Source organism: Oryzias latipes, chromosome 10, assembly GCF_002234675.1.
Source record: "Oryzias latipes chromosome 10, ASM223467v1".
Taxonomy (NCBI): Eukaryota; Metazoa; Chordata; class Actinopteri; order Beloniformes; family Adrianichthyidae; genus Oryzias; species Oryzias latipes.
In genome coordinates, this window is record NC_019868.2 from 9,278,535 (window position 1) to 9,305,979 (window position 27,445).

General features: G+C 42.6%; 1 protein-coding gene across 7 annotated transcripts in view; it reads right to left on the reverse strand.

Annotated features, from left to right (window-relative positions):
• Window positions 1-21,917, reverse strand: part of pcdh19 (protocadherin 19) — a 60,463-nt gene extending 38,546 nt beyond the window's left edge. For 2 of the 7 annotated variants that reach the window (XM_020706431.2, XM_020706430.2), the window contains exons 1-2: window positions 18,602-21,917; window positions 16,328-16,460 (exon numbers count right to left, since the gene is read on the reverse strand). In XM_020706431.2, the coding sequence (XP_020562090.1) occupies window positions 16,328-16,460; window positions 18,602-20,748 (2,280 nt within the window). In that variant the 5' untranslated portion in view covers window positions 20,749-21,917. Of the gene's footprint in view, window positions 1-16,114; window positions 16,461-18,601 lie in introns of all 7 variants that reach the window. The other 5 variants (XM_011479902.3, XM_011479901.3, XM_020706432.2 and 2 more) reach the window with 4 other exon arrangements.
• Window positions 21,918-27,445: the final 5,528 nt, after the last annotated feature.

Below are 27,445 nucleotides of genomic sequence, written 5' to 3' on the forward strand. Positions count from 1 at the left end.
GGCCAGTGGAGAGGAGAGGGGTCCAGATGCACTCATTCGTAAGGGAGGGTGGGGGGGTTTCAGCTGCTGAAACACACAGGGATTAACCGCTCTGACATTATTTAATTTAATTTGTTGTAGTAGGCCTGTCTTTAGGGGGGAAACATGGTTTTTCACTGCGGGGCGATAAGCAGGGTCACACAACAAAAAAAAAAAAAACACACAAATGAGGGATCTCTGTTTCTCCACAAGGGAGAACAAAGCACTGCACTTCTACATCTCATTCAACCAATGAAAACACTGACACAGACACACACACAAACACTCACTTGAGCAGATATCTTGTTTCTCCATAATTGCAGCCATATCATCAAGTCACATCCATCTAATTGACATTCATTTCAGATCCTGGATCCACCTTTTCACAACCTGATTTCTTGAAATGAAGACCCTGAATCCTTTTGTTCTGCCTCCATAAACAACATGTAGTAATTTCTGGTGCTTATCAAAGCTCTGCTCTGTGAGCTTGTCTGCCTGCACTGCTGTGTGCTGCTAACACTCACGCTAAGCTGTTATCTACCAAGAACATATCTCAGGGCTGGATGTTTATCTGTTCTGATGCAGATTGGTGGGGTTGTCTTTGTCTCAGTGCTGTGGTACATAATATTATTTGTCTTTAGTTATTTCATCATTTCTGTCTCAAAGCATGATGCAGTTTGATGTCTTACATTCGGAAAAATGCCTTTTTTCTCTGTGTAGCCCGAGGCATTTATTGTGCTTTTATAGTAATCTGGAAAAATTCAAAACACAATCCAATAATTTGGGTATTTCTAGAAAAAGGGTTTCCAGCAATCCTGCTTACATGACAGCCAAATATCAATCTTTATCTATTTTTGTTTGTTGTAACATGTTTTAAAGCACTGTGTAAACAAAATAACACAATCCACTAAGCCAGTAATGAGAAATAGAACAAACGTGTATCAGATTTTGCCTTAAAAACACAATATTTTTCTAACATATTTCATGTTCGTCTAAATGATTTATTATGGTTGAACATCTGCACATGTGTAAAGGTAATTTATGTAACAGAAGTCATGTAATCAAGGCGTGGGACCCAGGGGAGTGTGGGGTATTTAAGGAAATCCCCATTTCTTTTTTTTTCCAGAGTAAAATAGGGGAGGATCGTAACAAAAGTTAGTCTATTTTGGGAATACATTTTTAGATGGGTGCATTTGCAAAACTTGTGTCTAAGTTTGTGCTCTTCATCCAGCAAAGGCTTTAAAGTCCCACTACGACGATAGGAAAAGCGTTACAGTTGTCTTTTAAAATGTTTGTCATTTTTAGGCAAAATCCAAAAATATTTGTTGTTTTCAAGGTTAAAGTTTCTACAGTGCGGCTGTAGTCCATTGTGGGCGAGACTGTGGGCGTGGAGTAAGCCTGCCCCCACTTTCCATCATCTATCTGTTTACACTCTCTTCCGTTAGGTAACAGCCCCTCACAACCTCAACCTAACATTAGCAGTGCAACAAAAATGAACACTATAAGACTAATCCAACTGTACAGTTTAGAGCCAGATGCCAGCTTATACAAGGAAAACAAAGACATAGATGGATTTATTTGTCTGCAAGTAGATGAATCACATCTGCAAGCTTCTTCCAACTGCATGTTTTCATCTGCTCCTGATTCACAATTATTTGAATAAAGAAATTCTCAGAAATGCAATTTTAAGCCTAATTCTTTTTATACATGCCCTCCATCATCTGAAAAATGCCACAAGAACATGTTAATAACACGATTTTCATCAGAGTGGGGCTTTAAAGTACCATAACAGAAAGTAAGAGTTACATTCAAACACAAAGATCCATCATGATGATTGTAGTTTTAAAGTCAATTTACAATTTATCCTATTATACCTAGTCATTCGTTTATTTTATGGACAGGTAAACAGGTTTGATGCTGGATGGGGAAAAGGGGACTTTGAGTGAGTGCTTTCAGTCCATTTACTGCAGCTCTATGAAAAATATGTCAGCCATCAGGCGTCAAGTTTTTTAGCCAGAGCCTGCGGTCATGAGAAAGCGTCCTTCCTGTCTTGAGCAATTGGCATACTGTGAAAGAAGCATAATGCATCATTCACCGGAACAGGTACTTTTATTACGAAATACAAGCAAAGCACAGAAAGAGAAGAACAATAAAAATGTGAGTGAAAGCTTATGCTTGTGTCTGCGAGACAGAAACCACTGTACAGCTGCAGCCTGTTCAACACTATCAGGCTCTCGCTGGCAGTCGTTTTATTCCGTTCTCCCCCAGCCCCCTATCAAAAGATGTTACAGTATAAAATGTCAACGAAAAAAAAAGAAGAGGCAAGTGAAGTAATCTCCGTCTCCGTTTTGATCGCACGTGGAATAATTGGATACCTCTTAGGCTCATTACACGAGTTGCCTGCCAGCCAAAAGACGGCTCCAACTGCCCCTCTTTATTCATGCGGAAGCTTTGAAAATACTGTTTCCTCTCGTTACAACTCTTTATGAGATGCGATGACTAGAGGTTCTGGTCCCTACATTAATGGAAAGTACCACAATGCCTTTGAAAATCCAATCTTTTTCAGCCACCACTGTCAAACATCGATTGGCAACTGTGGCGAGGAAACAGCAACAATGTGGCCCGGTGATAATGTCATCATGCTTTATCTCTCACACTTTTCTGGCAAAGCCATTTCACTCAACTATTAAAGGTATGGCATATGTGCAACGGGTTCATTTGGATCACTATTACTAATGGGCTTGTCTTTATAGCTACTATGCCTGTAATTACCGAGACTCTAATTACAATTACCATATTACCCAAATTAACCTTATTCTTGGTTTAAATCACCCGCACTGACAGTAGCCAAGACACGCCTATGAAGAATGGCACCAATGTCCCTTCAGATAAATCCAGCATAATTAGCCGTGTGCCTTACAGGGCTTGTGTGATGGTAATAATTAGAACTGCTAAAGCAAAGGTCATGCAAAACAATTTATGGAGGATGCTGACTGCATGGATAATGGGAAAAGAAGAGAGGCAGGGCTCAGAGGAACATGACAAACCTTTTCCCTCTTAGAGATGGAAGATGTATAGCAGTTATTTCACCCTTACTTGGCTCATTTTTTACCTGATGCACTCAAAAATATTGGAAAATGAGAGCCCATCTCAGTGGCAAGTAGACTCCCCGCTAACGCAGTTTAAATGGATCCATGATTAGATTTGAGGAAAGTGCTACAGGGTTTATGTGTGAACTGGTATCAGCTGAAATCGATTCGCTGCCTTTGAGGTGCGATAGCTGCTGCATCGCTCCGCTCTTTCATGTGTTCATCCGCTGAAGTTCACTGCATTCGTTCAAACATTAGGCCATTGCCAATAATTGTGAAAAACATCGAGACGGAGCGCTTGAGATGGTTTGATCCACCCAGCTGCACAGGTTAATGAGCTGAGTCAAAAATGTTGACATGCAGGTAAACAAGTGCTCACACAAAGGTGCTTCTATTTCTAAGCTGGCCCCATGTGGCTCGACTCTATCTGCAACTCCCAGATTGCTCCTAAGCTGAGAGCTCAGGGTTTGCAGTCTGGTTCCACCAGGGATTGGCTGCGCTCCCTCACCTCACCACCATTGCACCCTGATGAGATAAGTAACAACCTCACACTCAAATATAGCATCTCCAACAACACATATTCTTATGTGAGCTTGTAGATTGTTCTTTGTTCCCCGCTGCAGCACAACACCGCTCCCAAACTCCCAGCACTCAATACAACACTTTTGCAGTGGTGACTGATACAAACAACTATAAACTGGTAGGATGAAGTCTCTCTGCAGCTCCCTAGCTGTTTTTTGTGTTATATATTTTCACTAATTTTTTTTAACTACAATTTTTATAAAATGTTTACATATCTAATGATTTTTTTGAGCATTTAAAGTCCCACTCCGATCATCTTTTGATCTATTTTCCAAGCGTTCCGAGTGGTCTTTTAATTATGATTTTGCCGTTTTAAGCCCAAATCAGAAAACCTGTGTCGTTTCTATAGCTTCTGCAGAGCTACAGGAATTCATAAGTAAATTCTCCTCTGAGTTGTGGGCAGAACTGTTGGCACAGAGTAAATCCGCCCCATTTCCCATCAGATGCATCAGAATGGAGTGGAGCAGGAAACATTATTTTTCGTCCGCTCCTAATTCACAAGGATTTGAATAAAGACATACTCAGATATGCAATTTTTAAGTTAAATTTTCTTTTTATACAGTATGTCCTGCATTGTTAGAAAAAAGACACAATTACATTTTAAAAACACTAAAAGCAGCATTTTCATTAGAGGGGGGTCTTTAAATCAAAGTTCGATAAATACAAGGTTTTTATTTCAATATTTGATTTGAGACAGGAAAAGAAAAAAAGAAGAGAAAAAATATGATTACATTTGTACAGTAATCTTTTAAATATGAATCTCTAACCACTAGACAGCTAGTTTTTAAAGATTGTTTTTCTTTTACTGCTAAAATCCTAGGAACAGGGGGTAAAATGTAGCCTGAATCTGTCAAAAAAAAGGAAAACATCCCCCATAGACTTTCCTAAATCTTCCTAATCCCATGTTATGCTTTTTTTTTTCTGCAAAAACGATGGGAGCGAGAAGATGCCACTGATCCTGGGCAGCTACAGATTATCAAAAACCCAAATAAAACCAACTCAAATATAAAATTCAGGAACAAAATGTAAAACCATTATTTCGACCTGCACTTAATTGTCACAGAGGGATTCCCTTGTTTTGAGTTGATTGCCTTTAAATAAGGTTAATATCATATTCGTGTTACTTTGATCACTTAATCTTGACTGGAGCTCAGATTTGGATGCTCTCGCAGCATTAAATGCACATTTTCCAATCGCCTTCAGCAGCAAAAGCCTCAGTGAAACAGCGGTTCACAAATGAAAGTGATTCTTGCAAACAAGAACCTCCTGTTTGTCACATAGTGCTGTTAATTTAGCTGTTCTCCTTCACTCATGCTCAGCCTGCTGACGGCATTCACCGGGTGGGGGCTGAGGCAAATGCAAGGATCCATATGTCTTTGTGACTGCCGGGTTCAAAAACCGTAAACTCTGATTATCACTGATCTACAGTCGTCAAATGCCTAATCTCCGTGACTCATAGCTGTTCACACTGGGTGATGGTGACGGACCGTCCTGCCCCCACATCTCTGAAGTCCCAAGCAAGTGTTGAGGGAAGCAGTTATAAGAAGGCCCTTATCCTTTTAAATACACTCCCATAATCCAACAGCTGGGGGAGGAGGAGGGAGGCTTCAACTTTAAGGGATTTAGTCTGGATTATAGCTAGCCCTCCAAATTAAACCAAAAGTCCGTTTTCTGCAGTTGCTCATGGAAGCTGACAACTGGCTTGTTACCAGCACTACAAACAAGGCGAACGCTAAAGGTCTATAATTAGAACGTTTTCAAATCCAGCCACCACACGATTGCTCAAAGGAGCCCACAGCTAAACCCGAGCAACACCTACACATATTCCATCATTCTCTCCCCTTTCACTTTCCAGCTGACCTCCTGTGATTACACTCAAACTGTCTTCCATGTTGTGTACCTGCGGTGCGCTGCCAACCAGCTTAGAGGCAGACAAGCTTCTCAGCCAGAGCAAGGCTGCTCTGTCCCTGTTGATGCTGCTTCCTGCAGCAAAACAAGGCCAAATCTGGGGCTTAGAGACTAAAATAATCATTACTGGGTAGGGAACAAATGAAAAGTCAGAATGTGACTCCCATGCAACCCCCTACCCCCTTACATTATTACTGCTTTGTCTGCGGTCCTCCTGCACACTTAACATTTACACACATAAAAAAAGTTTGGTTCAAGACTTACACTAAACAAAGAAAAAGAAAATCGGGTTATTTTCTGGAGAAATGAATGTGTCAGTGCTCAGTGTCAGACTTGCAACCTGTGCAGGGTATACCTCGCCTTTACTCAACAGTAGACAGGACAGGCTCCAGCAACCCTGCTGTGAGGGATGTAAGGTGTGCAGCGGGATTAGAAAATGGATGGTAAATGAAGGCATTTAGAAAATAATGAAATGAGGGAATTTGAGGTATTTTTTGGGGGGAAAGTGGTTTAATTATAAAGTCCCGCTCTTGTATCCGTGCTAGTGACTTTACCGACTTAAATTTTATGGTAAGGAATGACGAAAACACTTTTGCATGTGTTGATGAGTACAAACTCCAAAATCTCCCTTTTTTTCTACAATTTTTAAATAGACAAGAGAAAATGTAAACTAATAAGCTAAAACCATCCCTTTTGTGTGCAAGCATGTGCAATAAACGCGTGTATTACCGTACACATGCTGATACATTACAGCTCGTAGTGATGTAACAGTCCCTGAACGAGATAAAAGCATTATGAGCTCAGCTCCTTGGTGACCTTTCTGCTTTGCTCCCCAAAGGAGAAGTCAATCTATGTTATTAAAGCACAAAGATTACAAGAAATCTTCACTTTAACAAGCACAGACACAATGCCGTCCCCGCTCGCCTACAAACCTGTGCGGGGAACAGCTAATCTCGCACTGCAGAGGATGCTGGGGAATGTGCTGCTCAGAGGCCGAGCACTTTTCATTCATTAACATGGATCCCCGTGATTCGGTATGTCAAGACACAGACGTGAGGTGCAAGTCAAGGACTGATATCTTTTTGTGCACCGCAGACAGACAACCTCTGTTGTTTTCTGATCTTTCAAGGGGGCGCCGTGATACGGGTGAAGTCTTTATCAATCCGCTGGCAGAGCAATAATAAATCCTATCTCTTATAGTGTTTTTAGATTCCAAGCCCAATCCAGAGTACATGTAATCTATTCTCCAGCACGCGTTCTTGTCTTTCTATCTTGACCTGGTATTACAGAAGCAAAGAAATGCTTTCCCACCTCTCTGAAAACTAGAGATGAGTGTAAATAACATGCTTGCGTCCTCTGTGAAAAGCCGTAATCCCGGGAAACAAACCTGAGAAAAAAATACAGCCCTCCTGAATTGTTCCCAGGAAAACTACATAATCAAAATGCAAAATAGCCCTTGATAGAAAAATGAGCTAGGTTCCAACAACAAATCCCCCACAATGAACATCAGCAAATTTCTCCCCTGAACTTTTATTTGTATTCAGTGTTTTCAGGGTTTTAAACGCAATCACAGAGCAGCCGGGGTCCCATCAATGAGCTATTCTGATTCCTGTCAGGCCGAATCAGACTTACTGCTCAGAGGTTTACGGACATCATGAATGCCAAAAGGAGCCACACACTGAAGCCATTAAGGGGTCCCACCGTCTCCTCAGACAGGGGGACAATGGGGACGGGAGAGGAGATAAAGGGGGCCAATAACAGGGGTGAAGGAATGGCTGATGCTGATGGGGCAGAGAAGAATGGGATAAAAGTAGAAAGGAAAGGCTCAGGCCCAAGACACTGGCCACACAGGGGCACAGTGAACAGGAAGGGGGGGCTCGGAGAGGCCTCCACTCAGTCATAGCCCATTAGGCTGGCTGGGTGAAAATGCTACAGCTCATTACATGCTTGCCTCTGTTCTGTGGATGAACAATGCACAATTATGCTGCCCTGCTGCTCCACTAGCTATAGTGCTGCATGCGGCTGAGGCGGCAGATATCGCTGCCGGCCTGCCCGCCGTGCTCATCAAACAGAGCAGACATGCACTTCCTAATGCAAATCCAGGTTTATGTCTGGAAACAAAAGCACTGTATGAAAGCTGGAATGAAAGGTGAGGAGAAGCGGGGAGACTACCCTGCTGCTAGAGTGAAGAAAACAAAGGTATAATGCAGTATTTGGGCTATTCACACAATGACGTTTGCTCTCTTTTGTCTGCAGCGCTCTCTTTAGAAAAAGGTAGACACGGAACAAACAGAGGATTCTTTTGTTTTCCGGACGGATTAAATTTAACTCAACATTATAAACAGGTGCCGCCCAAATTTACAGATCTAAGCATAGCCAGCCTGAAAGCATGGAGCACAGTAGGATTCTGAACCCAGGATTCCTCAATCCTAAAGCAAACTGGTGCCCCTCCCTTGTTTTCCATACTTACACATGCAGAAGTTGACATTTATTCTGATGGGGGAAATGCTAACTAACATGCTCCTGCTCCCTCTTAGTTTTAAGCAAAAGGCAAGACACTTTGAAAGGTCACGGCTCCCCCGTGTCAGAGCAAGCTGCTTAAAAAAAGTTTCTGTTAACAACAAGGATTGTTAGCTCTCCGAGACTCCCTCCCCCATTGCTTTTGCAGAGAGCTCCCTCGGCTACAATGTGGTATGAAATTTGGCAACCCCATGTGCAGCTATGGCAGGACAGAGAAACATAATTATAGGCCTGATATCCACAGATTCTAATTAATACCTTTTCTCTCTGCACATTTGGATGAAATTAGTTTTCGGTGCACATTGTTGTCATCAAAAGAAAATTGTAATTACTTTTCTCTCATTTTGTTTGTTCTTCTTGCATGTGTGTGTTGGGGGGGGGGGGGGGGGGGGGCATAGATGCACACAAGGAAAAAAATAGTCCTCCCCAAAAAAAGGAGGTAATTCCCTTTCTTACAATTATCCACAAAAAGGGACAAACATACAGGAAAGGCAGCTATGTTTTCTTTTACTGCATGTCAGTGGAAATTATACAAATGCTCCTTTTGTAATTTTACAAAGCCACTGGAAGACAGGAGGGAACATTCCTCTTGACATCCGCTGACTGTACCACAGATACAAGCACTGTGAGCCTCCACTGCAAATAGATTTCACTCGCGGTCATAACAAGTCCCGGGTTTGAGTTTTGAAATGTGCAAGCTGACCTTTTCTTTTCTGCATTATTGTAAATACAGACATTTCCAGCACATGCGGGGGGGGGGGGGGGGGGGGGACCTGCATTAATGAAGGATGCTTTTTTCTTGGTTTTCATTTTTCCAAGGTTGCAATTTTTATATTGTCTACCCTTATTTTCCACCTCCTTTTCAATGTTAAAGAAACTTTTTAGCAAAATGTTTGAAGAGAACGTTTGTGTTAGCACTTATTCCTGAAAGAAACCTTTAAGGTCATACTCCAATCATCTTTTGATCTATTGTAAAAGCGTTCCAAGTGGTATTTCGACTATATTTATGCCATTTTAGCCCCCTAAAAAACAAACTCTTGTTTTCCAGGACAAACTTTGTGAAAAGGGCAGTAGTTCATTAGAAATTCACCTCTGAGTTGTATTTCTAGCAGCTCCGACCCCACATGCCCTTGCTTACACGCTGTACCTTACAGCCCCTCAACCCCCACCCTAACATTAGTGACGCAACAAAGATGGCGAGTAACATTGGACCTATGCAACCGTACAGTTTTGAGCCAAGTGCCAAGTTGATGCATCAGAATGGAGAAATGTAGGGTGTGGCCCATTCAGCGTATTATCACAAATAAACTCTTTTTCAGGTGGATTTTTTTATCTGTTCCTGATTCAGCACGATTTGAATGAAGAAACTCAGAAATGCAATTCTAAGCCTAAATTTCTAAATATTTTTCCTCTTTCATCAAAACGTTGCCATAAGAACATGTTAAAAATGCCAAAATCATCATTTTTATCAGAGTGACATATTTGTGTCAAAGAGTTTGATTAAGAGAGAAAGAAGTGGAAGGAAATCTAATTTAAATGGCTGATTATGGTCATGTAGTACTTCCACGGTTTAACAAGGTACGTAATGATGTTCCCTCATCCAGTGATAAGCATCATCACTGTGTCCATTTTCTTCAGTCCATTTAGCCTTTTCTCATTTACTGGTGGACCCATGATTCTGTCAGGCCGAAGCCATTACAGCCATTTCTAAACTGTGTTCAACATCGTGAGACCTTCATCATCGAGGAAAGTTCTCATTAGAGTTTTATAGTGGTTTTCTAAAAACTTTTTACTTCAGTTTCATTTTGTTTTGAAGTTTTCTTTTTTTATCTGTGCTTTCTTGTCATTTTAAAATCTTTAAAGTGTTATTGGACGTTTCCTAGCAATATTTGCGTAGCTTTTTGAACCCCTCTAGCAACTATTAAGAGGGCAGCTAGCAATAAAACAGCAAACGTTTTAAATTAGTTATTGGAAAATGATTAAAACATTTTGCACAGAGGAAAACTGGTCATAGAAAAGTTGTGGTCTTTACATCAATTTTTCACAGATGTATCACAAATGAACTACGTTAAAACCACAGAAGTATGAATAAACCACACAACAAACATGTAAAAACCAACATAAAAGCCAAAATTTGTGAGTCAATTATGTAATTTTAATGTGATACCTGTGCGCCATATACACAATTTAAAAATTAAACATTGATAAATTCATACGTGAAAAGTCCATTAGACATACATGGAATGGTCGTGGAAAGCCACAAACAAGGCATATTTGCAAGCCATAACTTTATATCAATATATATGAATATATATGGATCTGTTAAAGTACATGAAAATAATCTGATTTATTTTTTTGTGGATTTGAGCATCTTCCAAAAGCAATTTAATTGCGAGACAGCTGTTTCCCTTCGAGGTGAGCTTGATTTGTAGAAAGCCAACAAAGAAAAATATGTTTCAGGCAGAAGCCACACAGCTTGACTAAAAGTACTGACACTCTGTAAAGAAATCTTACCCCCCCCCACCCCACCCCCCCTCTCCAAATCTTCAACCATTACTCCCCCTGATTTGCCAATTTCCTACCACAATACTCCCAGTCTTACAACGCGTACAAGTCAAATGTGGTTAGAGACGCACACAGTGAGATGTGCATGTCAGACGCTGTCACTTGTGCGTTTTGTCCGTTAAGTGTTTTTGGCTGGGTGCTGCGATCCTAATGAGAAGGTGGCGCCCCAGCGGATGTGGGGGCTTCATGTCACTTTGTTCTCCCCCTGCAACATCAAGAATGACATGCAGTGATGGGGCGTTGCAGATTAGGGTCAAGGCCAAACAAATCAGAGTGTTAAACCAGCACCTGGATGAGCAGGAGCCGAAAACCATCTTGTTGAGTTATGTCAGTCCATCACTCACAGCCACACCAGCGTCGCGTGTTGAAGCTGATTGGTTGAGCCAACTAAGGGGTTTATCATTGTCACGCGGTTAATTTTCTTTTGACAGACACAGCTTTATTTCCCCGTCTGACACTTGAAAAGCGCAGCGATTCGGAAACCTTTGCCTCACAAATAACGTCTCTAAATAATTAAAAGGTTCATCTGCCACTCAATCAGTGCACATCTGAAGCTTTTAGAGACGAAGTGGTTCTCTTTGAAGTGCTCCAGAAAAGATTTCCAGCAAACACCTTCCCATGTTTTCGAAGAATAAATTAGAAAATAAAAAATAAAAAAAAACACTGACTTTACAAGATTAAGCACTCATGTCTTCTTGTGCAATATAAATGTTGTCAATATTTTCTTCCAACTAAGATTATTTTTACAAAATGTTAGGGGGTGAGGACATACATTTCAATGAAATCTTAAACTGTTCTCTTCCTTAAGCATTTGTTTATTTATTGTTTGTTTGTTTGTTTGTCACTTTAATGACCATTTGCAGTTACATTTTTTTTTGTTTTTCAAGATGAATTTATTAAAAATGAATACTTTTAACTTCACTTCATGCCAAAAAACTGTTTTTTTAATTCTCCTACATTGATCTTCTTGTACACTGTAGCAAATGATGACTCAGTGGACTTTCTAAAATGTCCAAGTCATTGATTTTCCTTACATCCAAGCTGATACAAAACTGAATAAAACACATTTATATTCATATTTTTGTAAAGAATTTCTCCAGTTGCCAAAACGTGTGCATCCAGCCACAACATTGGTGCTGATTCAAGAAAAAGGAAGAGGATTTGCGTTTTATTTGTGCCTAACTGCTATCGTTGCTGACTCTCAGTTACACTTTTCGCCAGCAGCGACGTCCTCAGCTTGCTGTCAGTTAGTTTTATTTGTTGGTTGTCCAGGGCAACAAACAAATGACGCTGATGTTTCCAGATGCAATCTGTAGAAATGTAATTTCTAATTTTCTGGCCTGTCCTTTTGACTTCTTTAGAATGCTAATTCATTATTTATAGAGACTGGGAATAGCTGCTGAAATAAGAGAAAAATGCTAACTTTTTTATACCAAGACCGTAACAGTGATTCAAACTGACATCTTTATTAACGGCAAAAATAAAAAAGCGGACATTTCAGCAGGATGCATGCAGCATCTCAAACCCAGTGCCAGCATCACTGCATCAAAGGTCCCACCAATGTTTGATTACTAAACGGGTTCGATTATGCTTCTCTATCTTGAAATGCTCGCTCATAATGATGTAAGTGGTTGTGTCCCAGCGCATATTTCAATTAAATGTGACAGTAAAAAAAGAAACAGTGTCTCCTCGTGTCTAAGGGGGAAGATTGGCATTTTCAGCAGACGTGTAAGATGCAGTGACAGCATGACATCTATTTTGCATGCTCAATATGACACGTTTGAATGCTCGCATGCGTATTGTCCTGATGTGAAGTGATAGAAAGGAATGTGCAGCCTCACTGGAACCACTCCCCGTTGCTTTTTCCTACATCAGCATCAAAAAAGACTTCCGAACCAGCAGAGAAAAACAGCTCGGCCGTTTCACAGAGATCTTCTGTCACTTTTTTATGTTTTCGTTTTTCATATTCAGTTCTCTTTGATTGGCTTGACGAGATGGACATTTTCCTTCTATCTTTATTTGTTTGTCAGGATTTGGAGCCGTCACTGCGGCGGAGAATGCGCTCCAGCATCATTAGGGCTTATGTAACACCAAGACACAGAAACTGGGAGCATATTGAGCATCTGGACGATGAATGCTGCAGTTATCAAATAGCTTTAGCCTGTGGGACACGCTAAGTTCGGCCTCCTTTTTTCATAATGTCACATCTTAAAGCGGATCAATAAAGTGAGATAACTCATTTTTCTGCTGTTCTCATTACACGGCACAGGTCTGAGAGGCACAATTTGAAAATCCAGAAATGCACTCCAGCCAAAGGCTACACCCTTACTGTATAATTATCTACCTCACCAATTAAACCATGGAAGACAGCTCCATTCTCCTGTAGGGATTTGTATTAGTGTGACCACAGACAGGCCTAACAAACACCCTTTCAAAACAACAGATAGCGATGTTCGAGGAGTTATATTCTTACGCACATTCACACCAGGGATGATCCAAAATACACAATGCAACTGTAAGCATGAGGCCTTTGGGGAGACCTGTCACCGTTATCTCGGTCGAGTCTGCTGCGTTTGCGTGCGTGTTTTATCTGCAGGAGACGCTCAACGCTCTGACATAAGCAGGATGCTCACTGCTGAACAGAAACCGACAACAGTAGACGCTCATTGATCAAAGAGGTAAAGTACAAATAAACACGAACTCATATCCTCCTTCATGATAGTAGCAAATCAAATCAGACGGCGGCGTGATGAACTTTTTTAAAGGCGGCGTTTTAGCAAACTCACAGGGAACTCAGTGGTGGAAAACAGCAAACGGCCACTCTGCTGAGGATAAATGAATAATGGATAGTTATGAGATTGTCCTCAGGATGAAAATAACTTTTGAGGAAACAGAGCAGCCTCAGTAATCACAACAGTGCAGCCACTCGTGTGTTCTAACAGTCAATGGGATTCGGGTGTGAGGACTTGTGGAGTCAAGTGGTTTCAAGCCCATGCTTGCTCATTGTAACCAAGCAATTATCAGTCGTTACACCATGGTTTGTTTGCGCTATAAATGGAATTATAATTAAAGCAAACACATTTTTTATTTAGGAACAACATCTGTATGCACTGGATAGCTTCTGTCTCTCGCAAATGTCACAATGGGAGGGAAAGAAAAACAAAGACAACTGTTGTGCTGGGTCGCTCTGCTGGAGGACCAGATACGTTCCTGCTGTGGTTTTTCCGTGAACTGCCAGTTGTAGCTCACACACACACAAAAACACACACACACACACGCGTGCGCTCGTTAGGTTTATCAGTCCAGCGAAGAAGAGCAAAGAGCGGGTCAAAGAGATGTTTGTCACCATCAAATGCAAGAAGAAGAGAGGTGGAGGTTGCATGCTAAGCAGCTCTGGCATCTATCAAGCCAATCTACTGCCTCCAAGAAAAAAAAAAAAGAAATAAGGAAATGCGGTCAGGGCTCAGACACCTGGCACCGAGATTCCAGATTCAACCTCCTTATCTGCCCTCACAACGCTCCATCAACTCTATAGTTGCATAGTGATTCCTCAAAATCAATCTGCCTCTTTTTCATTAGCTGAAACAAATAAAGGCTGTCCTAATCCAGCAGCTAAGGCACTTTTATTGGATGCTTCAGACACAGATGCTTCAGGAGCAGTGGCGGAGCTGGAACATTCTATATGGTGGGGGCGAATACTTTGGAAGGCTGGCAAATGAGATCAGTGGAGAAGAAGGTCATTACGGAAAGGATCAAAGGGGCAAAGCCAAAGATTTGAGAGGTTCAACGTTTTATTTACAAAAATACTGCTTTTGTTATTTTTGCAGTGCTTAAGGAAGCTTGTAGTTATTATTTCTTAATTGTTGTCAATAACTATTCTAATATTGACTCAATATTGGCGTTTTGTTAAGGGGGTAGCTGCCCCCCCTAGACCCCCAGTAGCTTTGCCCCTGCTCAAGAGATTTTCTTCTTTTTTTTTTACTTTTTTTTTTCATATCTGCAATTCTCTGTGACTGAGAGAGTGGTAGTGACCTGCAAAGCACCACCTATAGCAGTAATCCCAGCACATGGGTCACTGCGTGTTCCTGCTGAACCTCCCACATCTGAGAGCGTACCACCACAAGGCATTTCCCTTTCTTTCCACTGGTGTTTTTTTTCCTCATACACTCTTTCATCAAGCAGCGAGGATGGGTCCGGTAAATCAGCATGCCTGTAAGTGGGTCTCATTGACCCCTCAGTATCCAGTTGTGCCCGGCTCTCTCTGAATCATCCAGTCAATATATCAATACCCATCTTGCGTTTTGCGTTTCAAGACCTTCAACCCCTCCCCAGAGCCTGCACCCCCATCTTGTCCTCTCTGAATGTCAAGCAGACATGGGACTCATCAATTACAAGAGAGTGTTTGGACCTCTGCTTTATTTTGCTGCTTTTACGAGCGAGCGCCACACACATTCTCACGCAAATACACACAACTCCCGCCATCTCTCTCTGTCTGTGTCACACGCAAACATAAATGTCCCTTTCTCCCATGAGGGAAGTGGGTCGTGAACAAAAAAGAGAGGGGTTTTCAGAAGAATCCAAAAGAAGGGTGAATCCAAAAGAAGGGTTCATGCGCAAAAAAAAAATCTATAAACTAAAGATCAGCAGGTGGGCATACACCTGTCAGCTCAAATAGTCCTTCAAGTCAAACCCTCATGGCTCCACTGGAGCCACGCATGGCATGTCAGGATAACTCAGCAGCTGGCTGAGCAGAGTGGCCACGCAGCAGCGCTGCAGCCAAATGGACGACATACAGATTTAAGCAATGATTATTCTTTCTGTTAGCGCCTGCAATGATGTGTGGTGCAGCTGATTAGCCGAGTCAATACATCTGGCAGGTGCACAAGCTCCTGTTCATTTTGCAGTGCACACACACACACACAAACACACACAACAAAGAAAAAAGGGAAGCGAGTGCAGTGAGAGGGGCTAAATAATCCACTCTGTCAGGCCTCCAAATTCTGCTTGGCAAAGCTCTCTCATCACAGGTCAGCTTCAGAGTCTGGACACCTTGAAATGCCTTGAAGGATTCCACTCGACTGGCACTCCTCTGCCATTTCAAATAGCTCAGCTTTTCCATCAACAACAGAGTGAAATTTCCCTGACACAATGTACTTTGGTGCAGTGGAATGCTACATACCAGTAGGCCCTGAGATGTGCTGAAAAGAGCTCCTCCACTCTACTTTGATAAGATTTAGCTGGATCAAAGAACCCGAACAATGGTCATTAATGGGGGAGTAAATCCACAGAGGTAAGTGTGTCTTTGTGGCTACGCTGCATTAAATTATGGAAATCAATTTATAAATCAATCTCCCCACTTTTTCCTTTCCTCCTGACAGCCAAGGCAGCCCGGCATTTGGATGAAGCACGGAGCACACTGGATTGTATCTCACCTCAGGCAGTGGCATGCCGTTGATGATGAGGTCTGGCTGCTGGTGACTCTGCCCTGTGAACGGGTGCTGATAGCCATGGTTGGGAGCTGCATTGCGTGAGTTCTGGTTCTCCACGTTGAGGAAGGTGCTCTCGGAGCGCCTGCAGCCCAGCGGCAGGCTCTGCTGGTGGTAGTCGAAGTAGTTGAGCGGGGAGGTGAGAGACGAGCAACTCACCACGTTCATCTTGTCCGTCTCCTCGACGTCTCGTGGCACCAGCCGGATGTCGTTCTTGCTCAGCTTCTTCTTCTTGCTGGACTTCTTCTGGTTACCGTATGAGTACTCTGCCACCCTGCGCAAGTAGAAGAAACTGAACAGACTCAATAAAGCAGTGCTCTGCCTTGCCCTCCCCTGCCCACACGGTCAAAAAAGCTCAACCATCATGCCAGATGGGGTGCTCTCCAACCATAGCTGCCAGGGAGAGAACGCCACACCTTGGTGACTTCCCACACCCGGCTCGCCATGGAGCTGGTCAGCCCCGGCTCGGTTGCATTTGCGTGCTGAACAATTGACATGTCACAAACAGGCTGACGATATTCAAACATGCCAAAACCACAGAGGCGAAGCAAAAGAGCTGCAACTCAACAACACTACCTGTGTCATGTTCAAAACAATCACCCAAGACTAATTCACTGTTTTCCTTTAAGTTGCAAGCAAGCCCATACAGTCCAGTAATAAAGGAGAACTGCAGATTCAGATCAGTTTAGCTGCTCTCAGTGACTTCTGCAAACTTAAAGTGAGTATTTTGACTGTAATATGAGCAAATGAGCAGCACAGCCATGCTTTATCAAAGGAGCCTCAGATTGGGGTAAATGTGCAGTCGTTGCACAGCTTTGCATGCTTTTTGCAGGAGAGTGGATGCTAAGCATTCTATTGATCTCTACAAACCTCACTAGACAGATTTCATATCACTTGAGTGTTTGCATGTGTCCGTTGTATCTCTATATTAACTAGAACTCAAGAAGGGGCCAAATTTAGCCTTCATTGCAGAAAAAAAAGTGTTTTTTTTATTTCTTTCATAAGGAGAAAATGAACTTGCAACACAAGTTCTTCACTAAAAAGCTGCGAAAATCCTCTGTCGCACCTGAAATCTCCATTTATCACTTTTCTTAGAGGTTGCATCTTTAGAGCTGCTACATTTTCCTTCCCTGGATTCAGGGGAAAGAAACCGGGCAGCTGCAAGAAAGAAGGAAATACTTGATCTCCTTTTTATTCAGCATTTTAATGCTCAACCCTGAGCTGGTGTAGAAGTCTGGGATGGGGGGGACTTCAGAGTAAGACAGACTGACAGAGGACAAGCAATAAATTGGAGATAACTGCTCCTGGTACTCGAGGTGGCGACAGAAAAACCGAGCACATCCGAACTAATTAAAGCTCCCTGCAGTGAGACAGGCTCACACAAGGAGAGCAAAGAACTGGGAGCAGCTCCGAATTTACTGTTGTCTGTCACTACTTCTCTGCACTGAACGTTTGACTGACAAGAAAAACAGAGGATAAAAAAATCGCTTTGATCAGAAACTCATATTTTCAAATGAAACGCGCCAAAGAACTTTTTCAAAAAGACATAATGGCTTCACAGGTCAGTAATTTAACTACTGAGGCCTTGAAATGTTATGAATCAATGGTAAATGTGACAACTGCAAATGAATCTTACACATTTGAATGGCAATAAATAAATATGGAGAAAATATCGACAGTTTTCCTATTTTTGTATGATCACTACTGCTGCCAAAATGACCTCAAATCAACAAAATTAAGTCAAGAGAAAAATATGATTGTAGCTTCAGGTTAAATTCTCAAATCCAATCTATATGTAAATGTACAGTGGAAATGTGGCACATGCGGGGGGTGAAAGCTAGAAGTGATGCTGATGAGTAAAAAGAGAATCACCATTCATGCCAAATCAGAAAAAAGAATCTGCTCCTTGACAAAAAACCACAACAAATCTGGCTTTCACTTTGTGGATGAAAATCTATGATTCTGATGCACCTAAAACGACAAATATAGGAGGAATGTCCATCATCCCAGCAGATTAAGGATGATAACAGCCAATCAACCGTAAAACAATAAATGTCTGAGACTGCCATTCAGTCAAGGGGCGCGCGGGGGGGGGGGGGGGGGGGGGGGGGGGGGGGGGCGTTAATTGTCCGGCAACACAACTGCAAATTGAACATGACAGTTGAACCGTCGCGTTTATGAGTCAATTCGTCACAATGGAAGGATTAAATCCATCAATCAGGCCCCCCCCTAGTGCTGGAGCGTGGGCCTCAGCAGCTGATTTAAAGCAGCCGGGTTCATTTAAGTCTACCTCAAAGGAAAAAGAAGGATCTGCAGTTCCTCTCTTACATGCTGAATGATAGAAGCAGTTCATGGAGCAAACACACACACACACACACACGCACACACATTTATGCGTGCATGCGCACGCGCGCGCGGGGAGTGTGTCAGTACCTGCAGTTGTATGTCCGGATCTCCTTGTTGTCCCTCTTGCACTTGACTGCCACAAAAATCATGGTGATGAAGAGGATGGCTGCGATGGAGCCCAGCGCGATGATGAAGATGAGGGAAAGGTTGACAGATCCGATAGGCTCCTGCGCGTTCAGGTCTGGAGAGAGGTACACCATGATGTAGGCCGAGGCGGACAGGGAGGGCTTGCCGTGATCCCTCGCCACCACCGTGATCTCGTATGAGGATTTGGCGTTTTCTCCAAACATCCGGGTGGAGCGCACCTCTCCGTTCACCTGGTCGATCTCAAAGAAAGCCCTGTCCCCCTCCGAGATGGTGTACGTCAGGCGCCCATTCTCCCCCTCATCATAGTCATCTGCTTTGACCTGGGTCACCATGTAACCCACCCCCGCGTTTCTCGGGATGGAGACCTCCGCTGTCCCGTTAACCAGCGGCGGGTTTGTCATCACGGGGGTATTGTCGTTCACGTCGAGCACGACAATGCGCACGGTGGCGTTACTGGATAGGGAGGGGTTGCCGTTGTCTCGTGCCAAAACTTTAAAATCAAAAGTTCTAGTGTACTCGTGGTCGAAGGATCTCATGGAGTAAATGCGGCCTGATGGGTTGATGCTGACATATGTGTTTACATCCATGTGCTTAATCTCACCGGGGACTATGGAGTAGGAAACAGTGCCGTTCATGCCCAGATCCGGGTCTTCTGCTGACACAGCGAGCAGACACGAACCAGGCAGGTTGTTCTCCATCACCATCTCCTGATAGTGGGGCTTCAGAAAATGGGGCGGGTTGTCATTTTCATCCGTGACTTTGACAACCAGAGATTTGGTGGCGCGTAAAGGAGGAGTGCCACTGTCCTCCGCCTGGATGGTCAGGTTAAACGTGTCTTTCTGCTCTCTGTCCAGCTTCCCATCAACAAGTATGGTGGAGAAGCTCTCATATTCTTGCAGTCTGAACGGAACATTGCCCTGCAGCCTGCACTGCACTTTCCCGTTTGCGCCAGAATCCTTATCTGACACCCTCACGAGCGCGATGACATATCCACGCTGTGCGTTCTCGCTGACTTCCACCATCTCTGTGTTGAGTGAGAGCAGACTGATGACAGGTGGATTATCGTTCGTATCCATCACATTCACTGTGACTTTGCAGTGGGCTGGGATGGAGTTGGGACCTAAATCTTTGGCTTGGACGTCAATCTCATAAATTTGTGAGGTTTCATAATCCAAAACGCCGTTGACTGTGATGATCCCGGTTCTGGGGTCAATTTTGAAAGCCTCCCTCGTTTTCTCGGTGACGTAGCTGTTGAAGGAGTATACAACCTCTCCATTGGTTCCCTCGTCAGGATCTGTTGCGTTTAGGTCTATGACTAAAGTATTGATGGGAGAATTCTCCATCACATTAACGGTATAAACGGACTCGTCAAAAACAGGATTGTTGTCATTAGAGTCAATCACCTTGATATTTAACTGAACCGCGCCTATCTTCGGAGGGTCTCCTCCGTCCTCTGCGCTGATCTCATACGTGTAATGAGACTGGGTCTCTCTGTCTAAAGATTTTTGCACAACAAGCTCAGCAATTTTTGACCCATCACCCCTGGTTTTAATTTCTAAACCGAAAAGCTCGTTTGGAGTGATTGAATATGACTGCACTCCAAAGATCCCCGAGTCAGGATCGCTTGCCCCCTCTAGGGGAAACCTGGTACCAGGGGAGGCATTCTCGGAGATTTCAATGTCAATGTGGCTCGTTGGGAACTTGGGCGCGTTGTCATTCAAATCCTCGATTTCGACTTTGATCACACAGATCTCCATCGAGTTTGACATCACTTCTAGGGAAATAATGCACTTTGGGTTTTGTCGGCAAACTACATCCCGATCTATTTTCATCTGGGTTGTAAGGATACCAGCAGGACTCAGTTCCACCCATCGTGGTTCCGAATTAGAAATCACCCTTAAATAGGGGGGCTGCGGTGCAATCTGAAAGCCTTGCTTGAGCGCGTCCTTTGTCACGTTTCCAATCACGGACCCGGGCTTCATCTCCTCATTTATTCCGTATTTTAGGTTAATTACAGCCTCGGTTACGACCCAAGACAGGAGGAATACAGTAGTTATTTGTATTAATTCCATCTCCTTGCCCTGCATTGTTACCTGTTGAGTTATTTCTCTGCCTAATAAAAGTCTTAAAAATTACGCAAACGGATGCGCGTCAGAGAAATCTGGCAAAATTACGCACGCCAGTCATCTTAATACAACATCCAGGAAAACAAAAAATTTGTGTAGATGACGGATACCTCTTCTGCGTGTAGATCATATCATGGTCGGGAAGCTTTGATTTGAACAAGTGATTTAGCTTATTTCACTCTTCTGCCATCCTTTTTCCTGTCTACTGCAGCGGGCGCAACATTGAGGTCGACAGCTTCACAAAAACATGCTGAATCCTCTCACAGTAGAGTATTTGACCGAGTAAATCCGCTCAGCTCCTAACAAGCAGCAAACTGGACTTACACTTGACTCGTTTGATGAACTGTGCATTTTCAAGTTGCAGCTGAGGGGAGGGAAGGAGCTGGAAGTGCGTGGAGTGGGAGATGAGAATTCCTCTGAGCAAGTCCACCAAAAATGTGAACCTTCCGCGCAGGATTAGAAGTGAAAGTTCCCGTTAAATTCTCCTCCCTGGTGATCATTCAGTGTTTAACTCGCAGTTTGGATGCACATCTTGTTCTGAGTGATTCATCTACAAGCTGGGGCTATATTTCCTTCTCAGTAAAGAAGCTGAGCATGTCTTTTTCTTTTAAAGAAAACATTGGACATCTGCTGAAGAAAAAGCAGAAAACCTCTGCAGCCAAAGTCCGAATGTTTTATTTTTCTTTTGGGAAGAATGCAGAAGCAGGAATGTCTCATCACATCTCTTAAGTCCCGGACACCTTTTTATTTCCAGCAGATTTCGTCCCCATAGGAGGTCTTCAAGCTTTACGTACTAATTAAATCCTCAGTGTCTCACTTGAAAAAAAAAAAGATTCTGTATCCCTATGTTCAGTAAGAAAACAAAAAACACTTTAAAAAAAGAAAACAAAAATATCCTGTGTGTGAACATGGAGCCAAAAGGAGATGATGAAGCGGTGCCGGAGCCTACTGTGCGTTTAAAGCGCATTTCATGATGATCTGCAGCAAACTCAAGCGCACCACCTTATATCCAGCCGGGCAGATGCAGAAAAAGAAATGTCCATTCCTTGCCAGTAGGTTGTCTAGTTGACTCCAACAAGCGCTCCTCTCGCTCCGCTGGTGCACACTGGCAGGCGCGCAGCTCAGAGCTGAGCGCTCAGTCTCAGGACCCGCAATCCTTCCAGCCAATCAGGGGTTACACAGGGGGGCTGGAGCTGCTGGTGGGTGGGGCAAAGTACAGCAATGAAACCCGGCCAACTACCTGTTCTCTTGCAGACAAGAGTCAACGCGCAGCATCTGTGCTGTAGACAGTCGCTCCAAAAAACAAAACAAAAACGAGGGTCTTGGGTGCTCCAAAAAATAGAGAGTAGGTGGGTGTTCTTTGCGCACAGATTTCATTGGAGCAACTTTTTTTTTAATAAGAAATGTTCTTTTTCCAGACATACTTTGCAGCTCTCTTGCGTTTTCTGCCTAGCGTTCCGCATTTAACCAAATGTTAACCCGGTGATCCAGATGCGCTCCGACTCAAATCAACCGGAAGTTCCACTGACGCGTTTAAGGGCTTCTTGAACATCAGCTTCTATTCAACACAGAAACCAACACTGCAGGTGTGAGGATGGTTGGGATGGAGCAATGTGAAGACATGTTAATCCAAGACAGGATGTTTTTTATTTCCCTTTGCAACTAATTTAAGGGGAATTAATTCTATCCAAACTTTTTAGATGAACACATCACTTACAGACAGATACAGCTTTAATTAAAGAGGCAATTAGTTTGTATCCTATGAAAGATAACACAACTTTGTGTCACTGAATAAAATCTTTTGGTAATAGGGTTAATCATGACATGGGATCTGACCCCCCCATCATCACAACAAAAGGAACAACACATCAATAATGCTTTTATCTCTGCTCTCTTGTCTCCATGTAATTCAAAGCGACATTAGTTCAAACCGACCCTCGCCGCGGAAAAGTATGGCCCCCCGAATATGAAGCTCCTCAGTGCGCTCGCAGACTGCCCCCCCCCCCCCACCCCCATGGCTGAAATCTCAGTTCGCTTATTCAGATAAGGGAGAGCTGCTTCAAGATGTCCCCACCCTCTTTTTTCTGTCTTCTTCATATGCTCAGACTCCCCCATCACCACCACCAGCAGCCAGTCAGCCCGACTCTCACCGGCTAAGCCTCCATACTCCATCGGGGGAAAGGAATAGAAGGGAAGGAGTTGTGTGTGTGTGTGGGGGGGAGGCCGATTTCAAAGTCACAAGGGTGACACCTAGCGTCGGCAGGCGCCTCTCCGTTTCTGCTGTGGCCTCACACTGTTGCATCCTGAAGGGAAACAAAAAAAAAACAAAAAAACAGGAAATATGATCATTCCCCCTTCTCTTTTACCAGAACGCAACTTTACAGTTTGGCCTTAATTCATATTCTCTCCACGACATGAATAATTCCCGAGTGAAATCCAATCAATCTTAATAATCAGAAATGATGAACTCTCATATGTGAAGGAGAACTACAGCAGTGGAGAGTTCATACATCATTTCTTTATATCTGAACTGCCTGATCTTAAAGTACTTTCTTTCGATTACCTTGCTGACATAAAACGTGAAAAAAAAGAACAGGTTTTGAAACACTTAAAGTTGCACTCTGATCAACTTCTGATCTATATCTGTAAAAAAATCCCAGTGGTCTTTTACTTATGATTATGCAAAATGTTGGCAAAATCATAAAACCTGTGTCATTTTCTAGGACATAGTTTCTGTAGAGTAGCAGGAGTTCTTTTGAAATTTAACTCTGAGTTGTGGGCGGGACTGCTGGCAAAGAGCAAACCAGTCCACCCCTTCTTCCCATCATCCATTTGTTTACACTCTCTTATGCTAGCTTACAGCCCGTCACAACCCCAACCTAACATTACTGCTGCAACAATAATGGTGAGCAACATTGGAGCTGTCCAGCAGTCCAGTTTTGATCCAGATTCGAGCTCAGACGAGGAAAACAAAGACGTACATGGATCTATTTGTCTGCAAGTTGATGCATCAGAATAAAGAAGAGCAGGGAGCTTGTGTATTTTCTACATCACAAATAGGGTCTTTTTCAAACAACATTTTATGTTCTACTCCTGTTTCAGAACAAACTGAATAAAGAAATACTCAGAAATACAATTTTTTGTTAATTTTCTTTATATATGTCCTCCATCATCAGAAAAATGCCACAAGAACATGTAAAAAACCCAAAAAACACTACGTATGGGCCACATTATCAATATTTATTAAAAACTAAAGAGTTTTTATAAATGTGCTGCCACACTGTCTTCATTACTGGATGCATCTATGTGTAAATGAAAATATTTTCTCTTCCCTTCCTTTATGCAGTCACGTCTTGAAAAACAAGCCAGTATAAACAAAGCCACTTGTTTGCTTTGCCACAACGCTTTCCAAGACATATTGCAGTCGCATAAGAAGCGCCAGAAGAATCTTTAAGCTCATAAATTCTTAATGTCAGCAAGTTAAGCAACGATAGACAGTGACAAGGGAATTTTCTTGTCCTCGGGGCTTTCTTGCGGCCATGTGTACACCCGGGTGCATCGTACTTTTTACTTTTTTTCTCTGCCTGAAAAGATGTTGCTCAGGCTTGAATTGCCGGCTGGTTTTCACAAACAGGTGGCACTTGAGAGCAACAGTTCCCAGCAAATGTGAAAATGGACTTTTACTGCTTTGTTTGTCTTATATTTTTATTTTTTACAACCTTGACACAGATTGTTTCGAAGAGTAATGGGGAAAAGGCGAGGGTCTCGTCAGGTTTCAACAGTCTTTTTCTGTGGAGGATGACATCCAAGAATGTTGCAGAAATGCTTCTGCAAGGCAGCTGAGTGCCCCCAGCAGAAAGGTTGGTCATAAACTACAGCAGTAATTTAAACCCATTGTGTTTCTTTCTCTCAGAGTGCTGCAATATTTCATTTATGAGCTACAGTCCACCTTGATATAACTCTTGATGCTGACATTCTTCCGTTGTCCTTTCATTGATTTTATCACTATGTTAAAATCCCTAAATTTTCTGCTGTGAGTGGTGTGGCATTGAGTGTTGAGCCTCATGTTCGCTTGTCCACTGTTTCATTAAGCTGTCAGTCAGCAGGCCTCTGCAGCTTCCTGCTGGACATACTTTGTCCTTGTCTCCTTTATGCCTTTTATCATCTGACACTTTATTTATTTGGTGTTCGTACTTCTGAAGAACCCATGATGTATTGCTAAAACAAAACCTGTCTATCTCTCATTTCGTCGGAGCAGCAACACGCTAGTCCTCGTTTCCTGACACGTGGAGCTTTGAGTTAAAAGCTGGAGACAGAGCTATTTAGGTCCATGGGAATTTCACTACCTCGCATCAGCGTGGAGCGTACTTGAAGCTGTTGCGGTGGGAAGCTTGAACCAGTGAGGTTGAAAGTACACAGAGAATGACTTATTCTATTTCATTTCATTTTTTTTTTTCCTCTGCTGCCAAGGAATGGCACACGTCTCTAGTCTATCCCTGCTGCTTGCTTGCAAAGGAATATCTAAGCCTCTCTGACAGATGCTGCCGTTATCATCTCTAAGTCTTGCCTGGCTCCAGATCTTGGCCTGTGCACAGACATGGACTTACAGGAGTAGAATAAGACAGCCGAGAGAGTGGCACACTGATTCTGAATGTCCACCACGGTCATACTTCTTTCAGTTGGAGCAGAGGATGACTTTATTTTTGTGTTCCTCACCCATTCAGCATCTCAAAAAAATTGATTCCTCTTGAACGCCCCTTGGCAGGAGCATACAAAGGAAGGGTAACTGACAGCTTTAATCTACGGGCTTTTCTTCAATGACGAAACGCCCTCTGCTCCATTCCATACTTTTGACAATACAGCAATTGGTAAGAATTGCCACCGTCCATCTCAGGCTTCTATGAGGGCTTATCAACTGAAAATGAATTGGCTTTTCAGCAACCATTTTGCTGAAATTCTGGCATCTGTTGTGTGACTTTGAATTCAATCATGTTTTAATCCTAATTTCACCACAGCAACACTCTAAGACCCATGTGTGAGCTGATGAAGGATGAGAGGGCACAGCTAAGCTTTCTTTTAATACGTCTTGTGCCGTTTCGGCTTCAATTTTGCTCTTGTTCATGAGTAGAAGTCAAGTGTGTAATGTTTATGCCTATTTAACCCTTTAACACCAAACAATGTTGGCATTCTTTCAACTACTGTAACTCTTGAAGCGTTTACACAAGTTACATAATTCCAGTGGATTCTGAAGCAAGGAAAAGCAAATTTGCCCTGATATGCAACACTTTGCAGTAGTGAATTGTTTATCCTATCAATAAAAATTCTCTGTTTCTGTCGCAGAGAAAAGTGACTTTGCGCCGTTATGCAGGACTTTATGTTAGTGTTAGTGCAAAGGCGATATGAAAAGCCACTTTTCTCTGTGTCAGAATGTGCTGATTCAAGTTGATCGCGTAAGCAGACGAAGAGTTACGGTAGGTCAGAGTGCCACATCGCCCGCTGGAACGCGCACTACAGTCGCAATTTTCAAAGAAAAGTCTGTGTAAATGCATATAAATATGCGTTTTGGACTTCTGCGGTCAAATCGCTCATGTTCACGCACATCATTATTGTTTTCAGGCTCCACTTACAAATCGCAGGACCACTGAATGCGTGTTGCAAGTCAAATCAGGTTGAACTTTGACCAGATGGCTGCTTTTTATTACCCGCTGAAAACTTAGGAAGCATCGAACTTTTTGACCATTCCTGCAATCCCTCCAGGTCCTCAAGATGGACACATGACATGACACATGAGGTTGTGTTTTTTTTTTTGCATTTCCATGCTTGTTCGCTGATATCTGAAATGTCACGTTAAAGTCAACATCAGTGGTAAAATGGTGCTGATCTTGCTTTGAGGCAGCACATATTGACAGTTCAGATTTGCATAAAAACAAAACAGTTCTGCTTTTGAGCACACCAAGTCTGAGCAGAGGTCATTCACATGTTTACTGTTGAAATACAAGTTTATTTCTTCACATCAATGAAAGAAGGGATTCTGCTTCACTGCGTCTTGAACAGTCAAAAAACGATGCAGATGGTCTCATATCAGATCGGATGTGGTCTTTGTTACATACAGATGCAAATGAAAGAACCCTTCAATGCCGCTGTTTGAAGTTACACGGGTGGTGGGGCTCCTGATCATCAAAAGCGCCACGGATTTAATATGCAGTTTGTTGATGTTTAAACAATTAATAATTTGTAACCCAATGACCCATTTGCCTCTGAAATGAAATATGTTTAAGAAAAGCCTGTTCTATTTATTCGTAATTGCTTCTGCTGTTTATACTGTTTGATTGCAATTAACAGACTGTGTACAGTCCTGCGCCGTTTAAAGCCAAATGTGCCCTCACTGTTTATTTTTTTAAGCATCTGTGCGATAAATAACCATTTAATGCGTAAAGTGGTGTTTGGATAAGTTGCTGAACTTTAAGAATCGACCGCGGTGCATGTTTGTGTAATTATCTTAATTTGAAATTACTGTACAATTAAAAAGATAGAGCGTTTATAATTGTGTCAGCATGCCAAATCAGTTTTTTTTCTGATTAAATTTCACAAACAGGCATGTAATCAGACTTGCAACAAGAGAAAGAGGGAGAAATGTTGAAGAGGTGGAGGAAAAAAA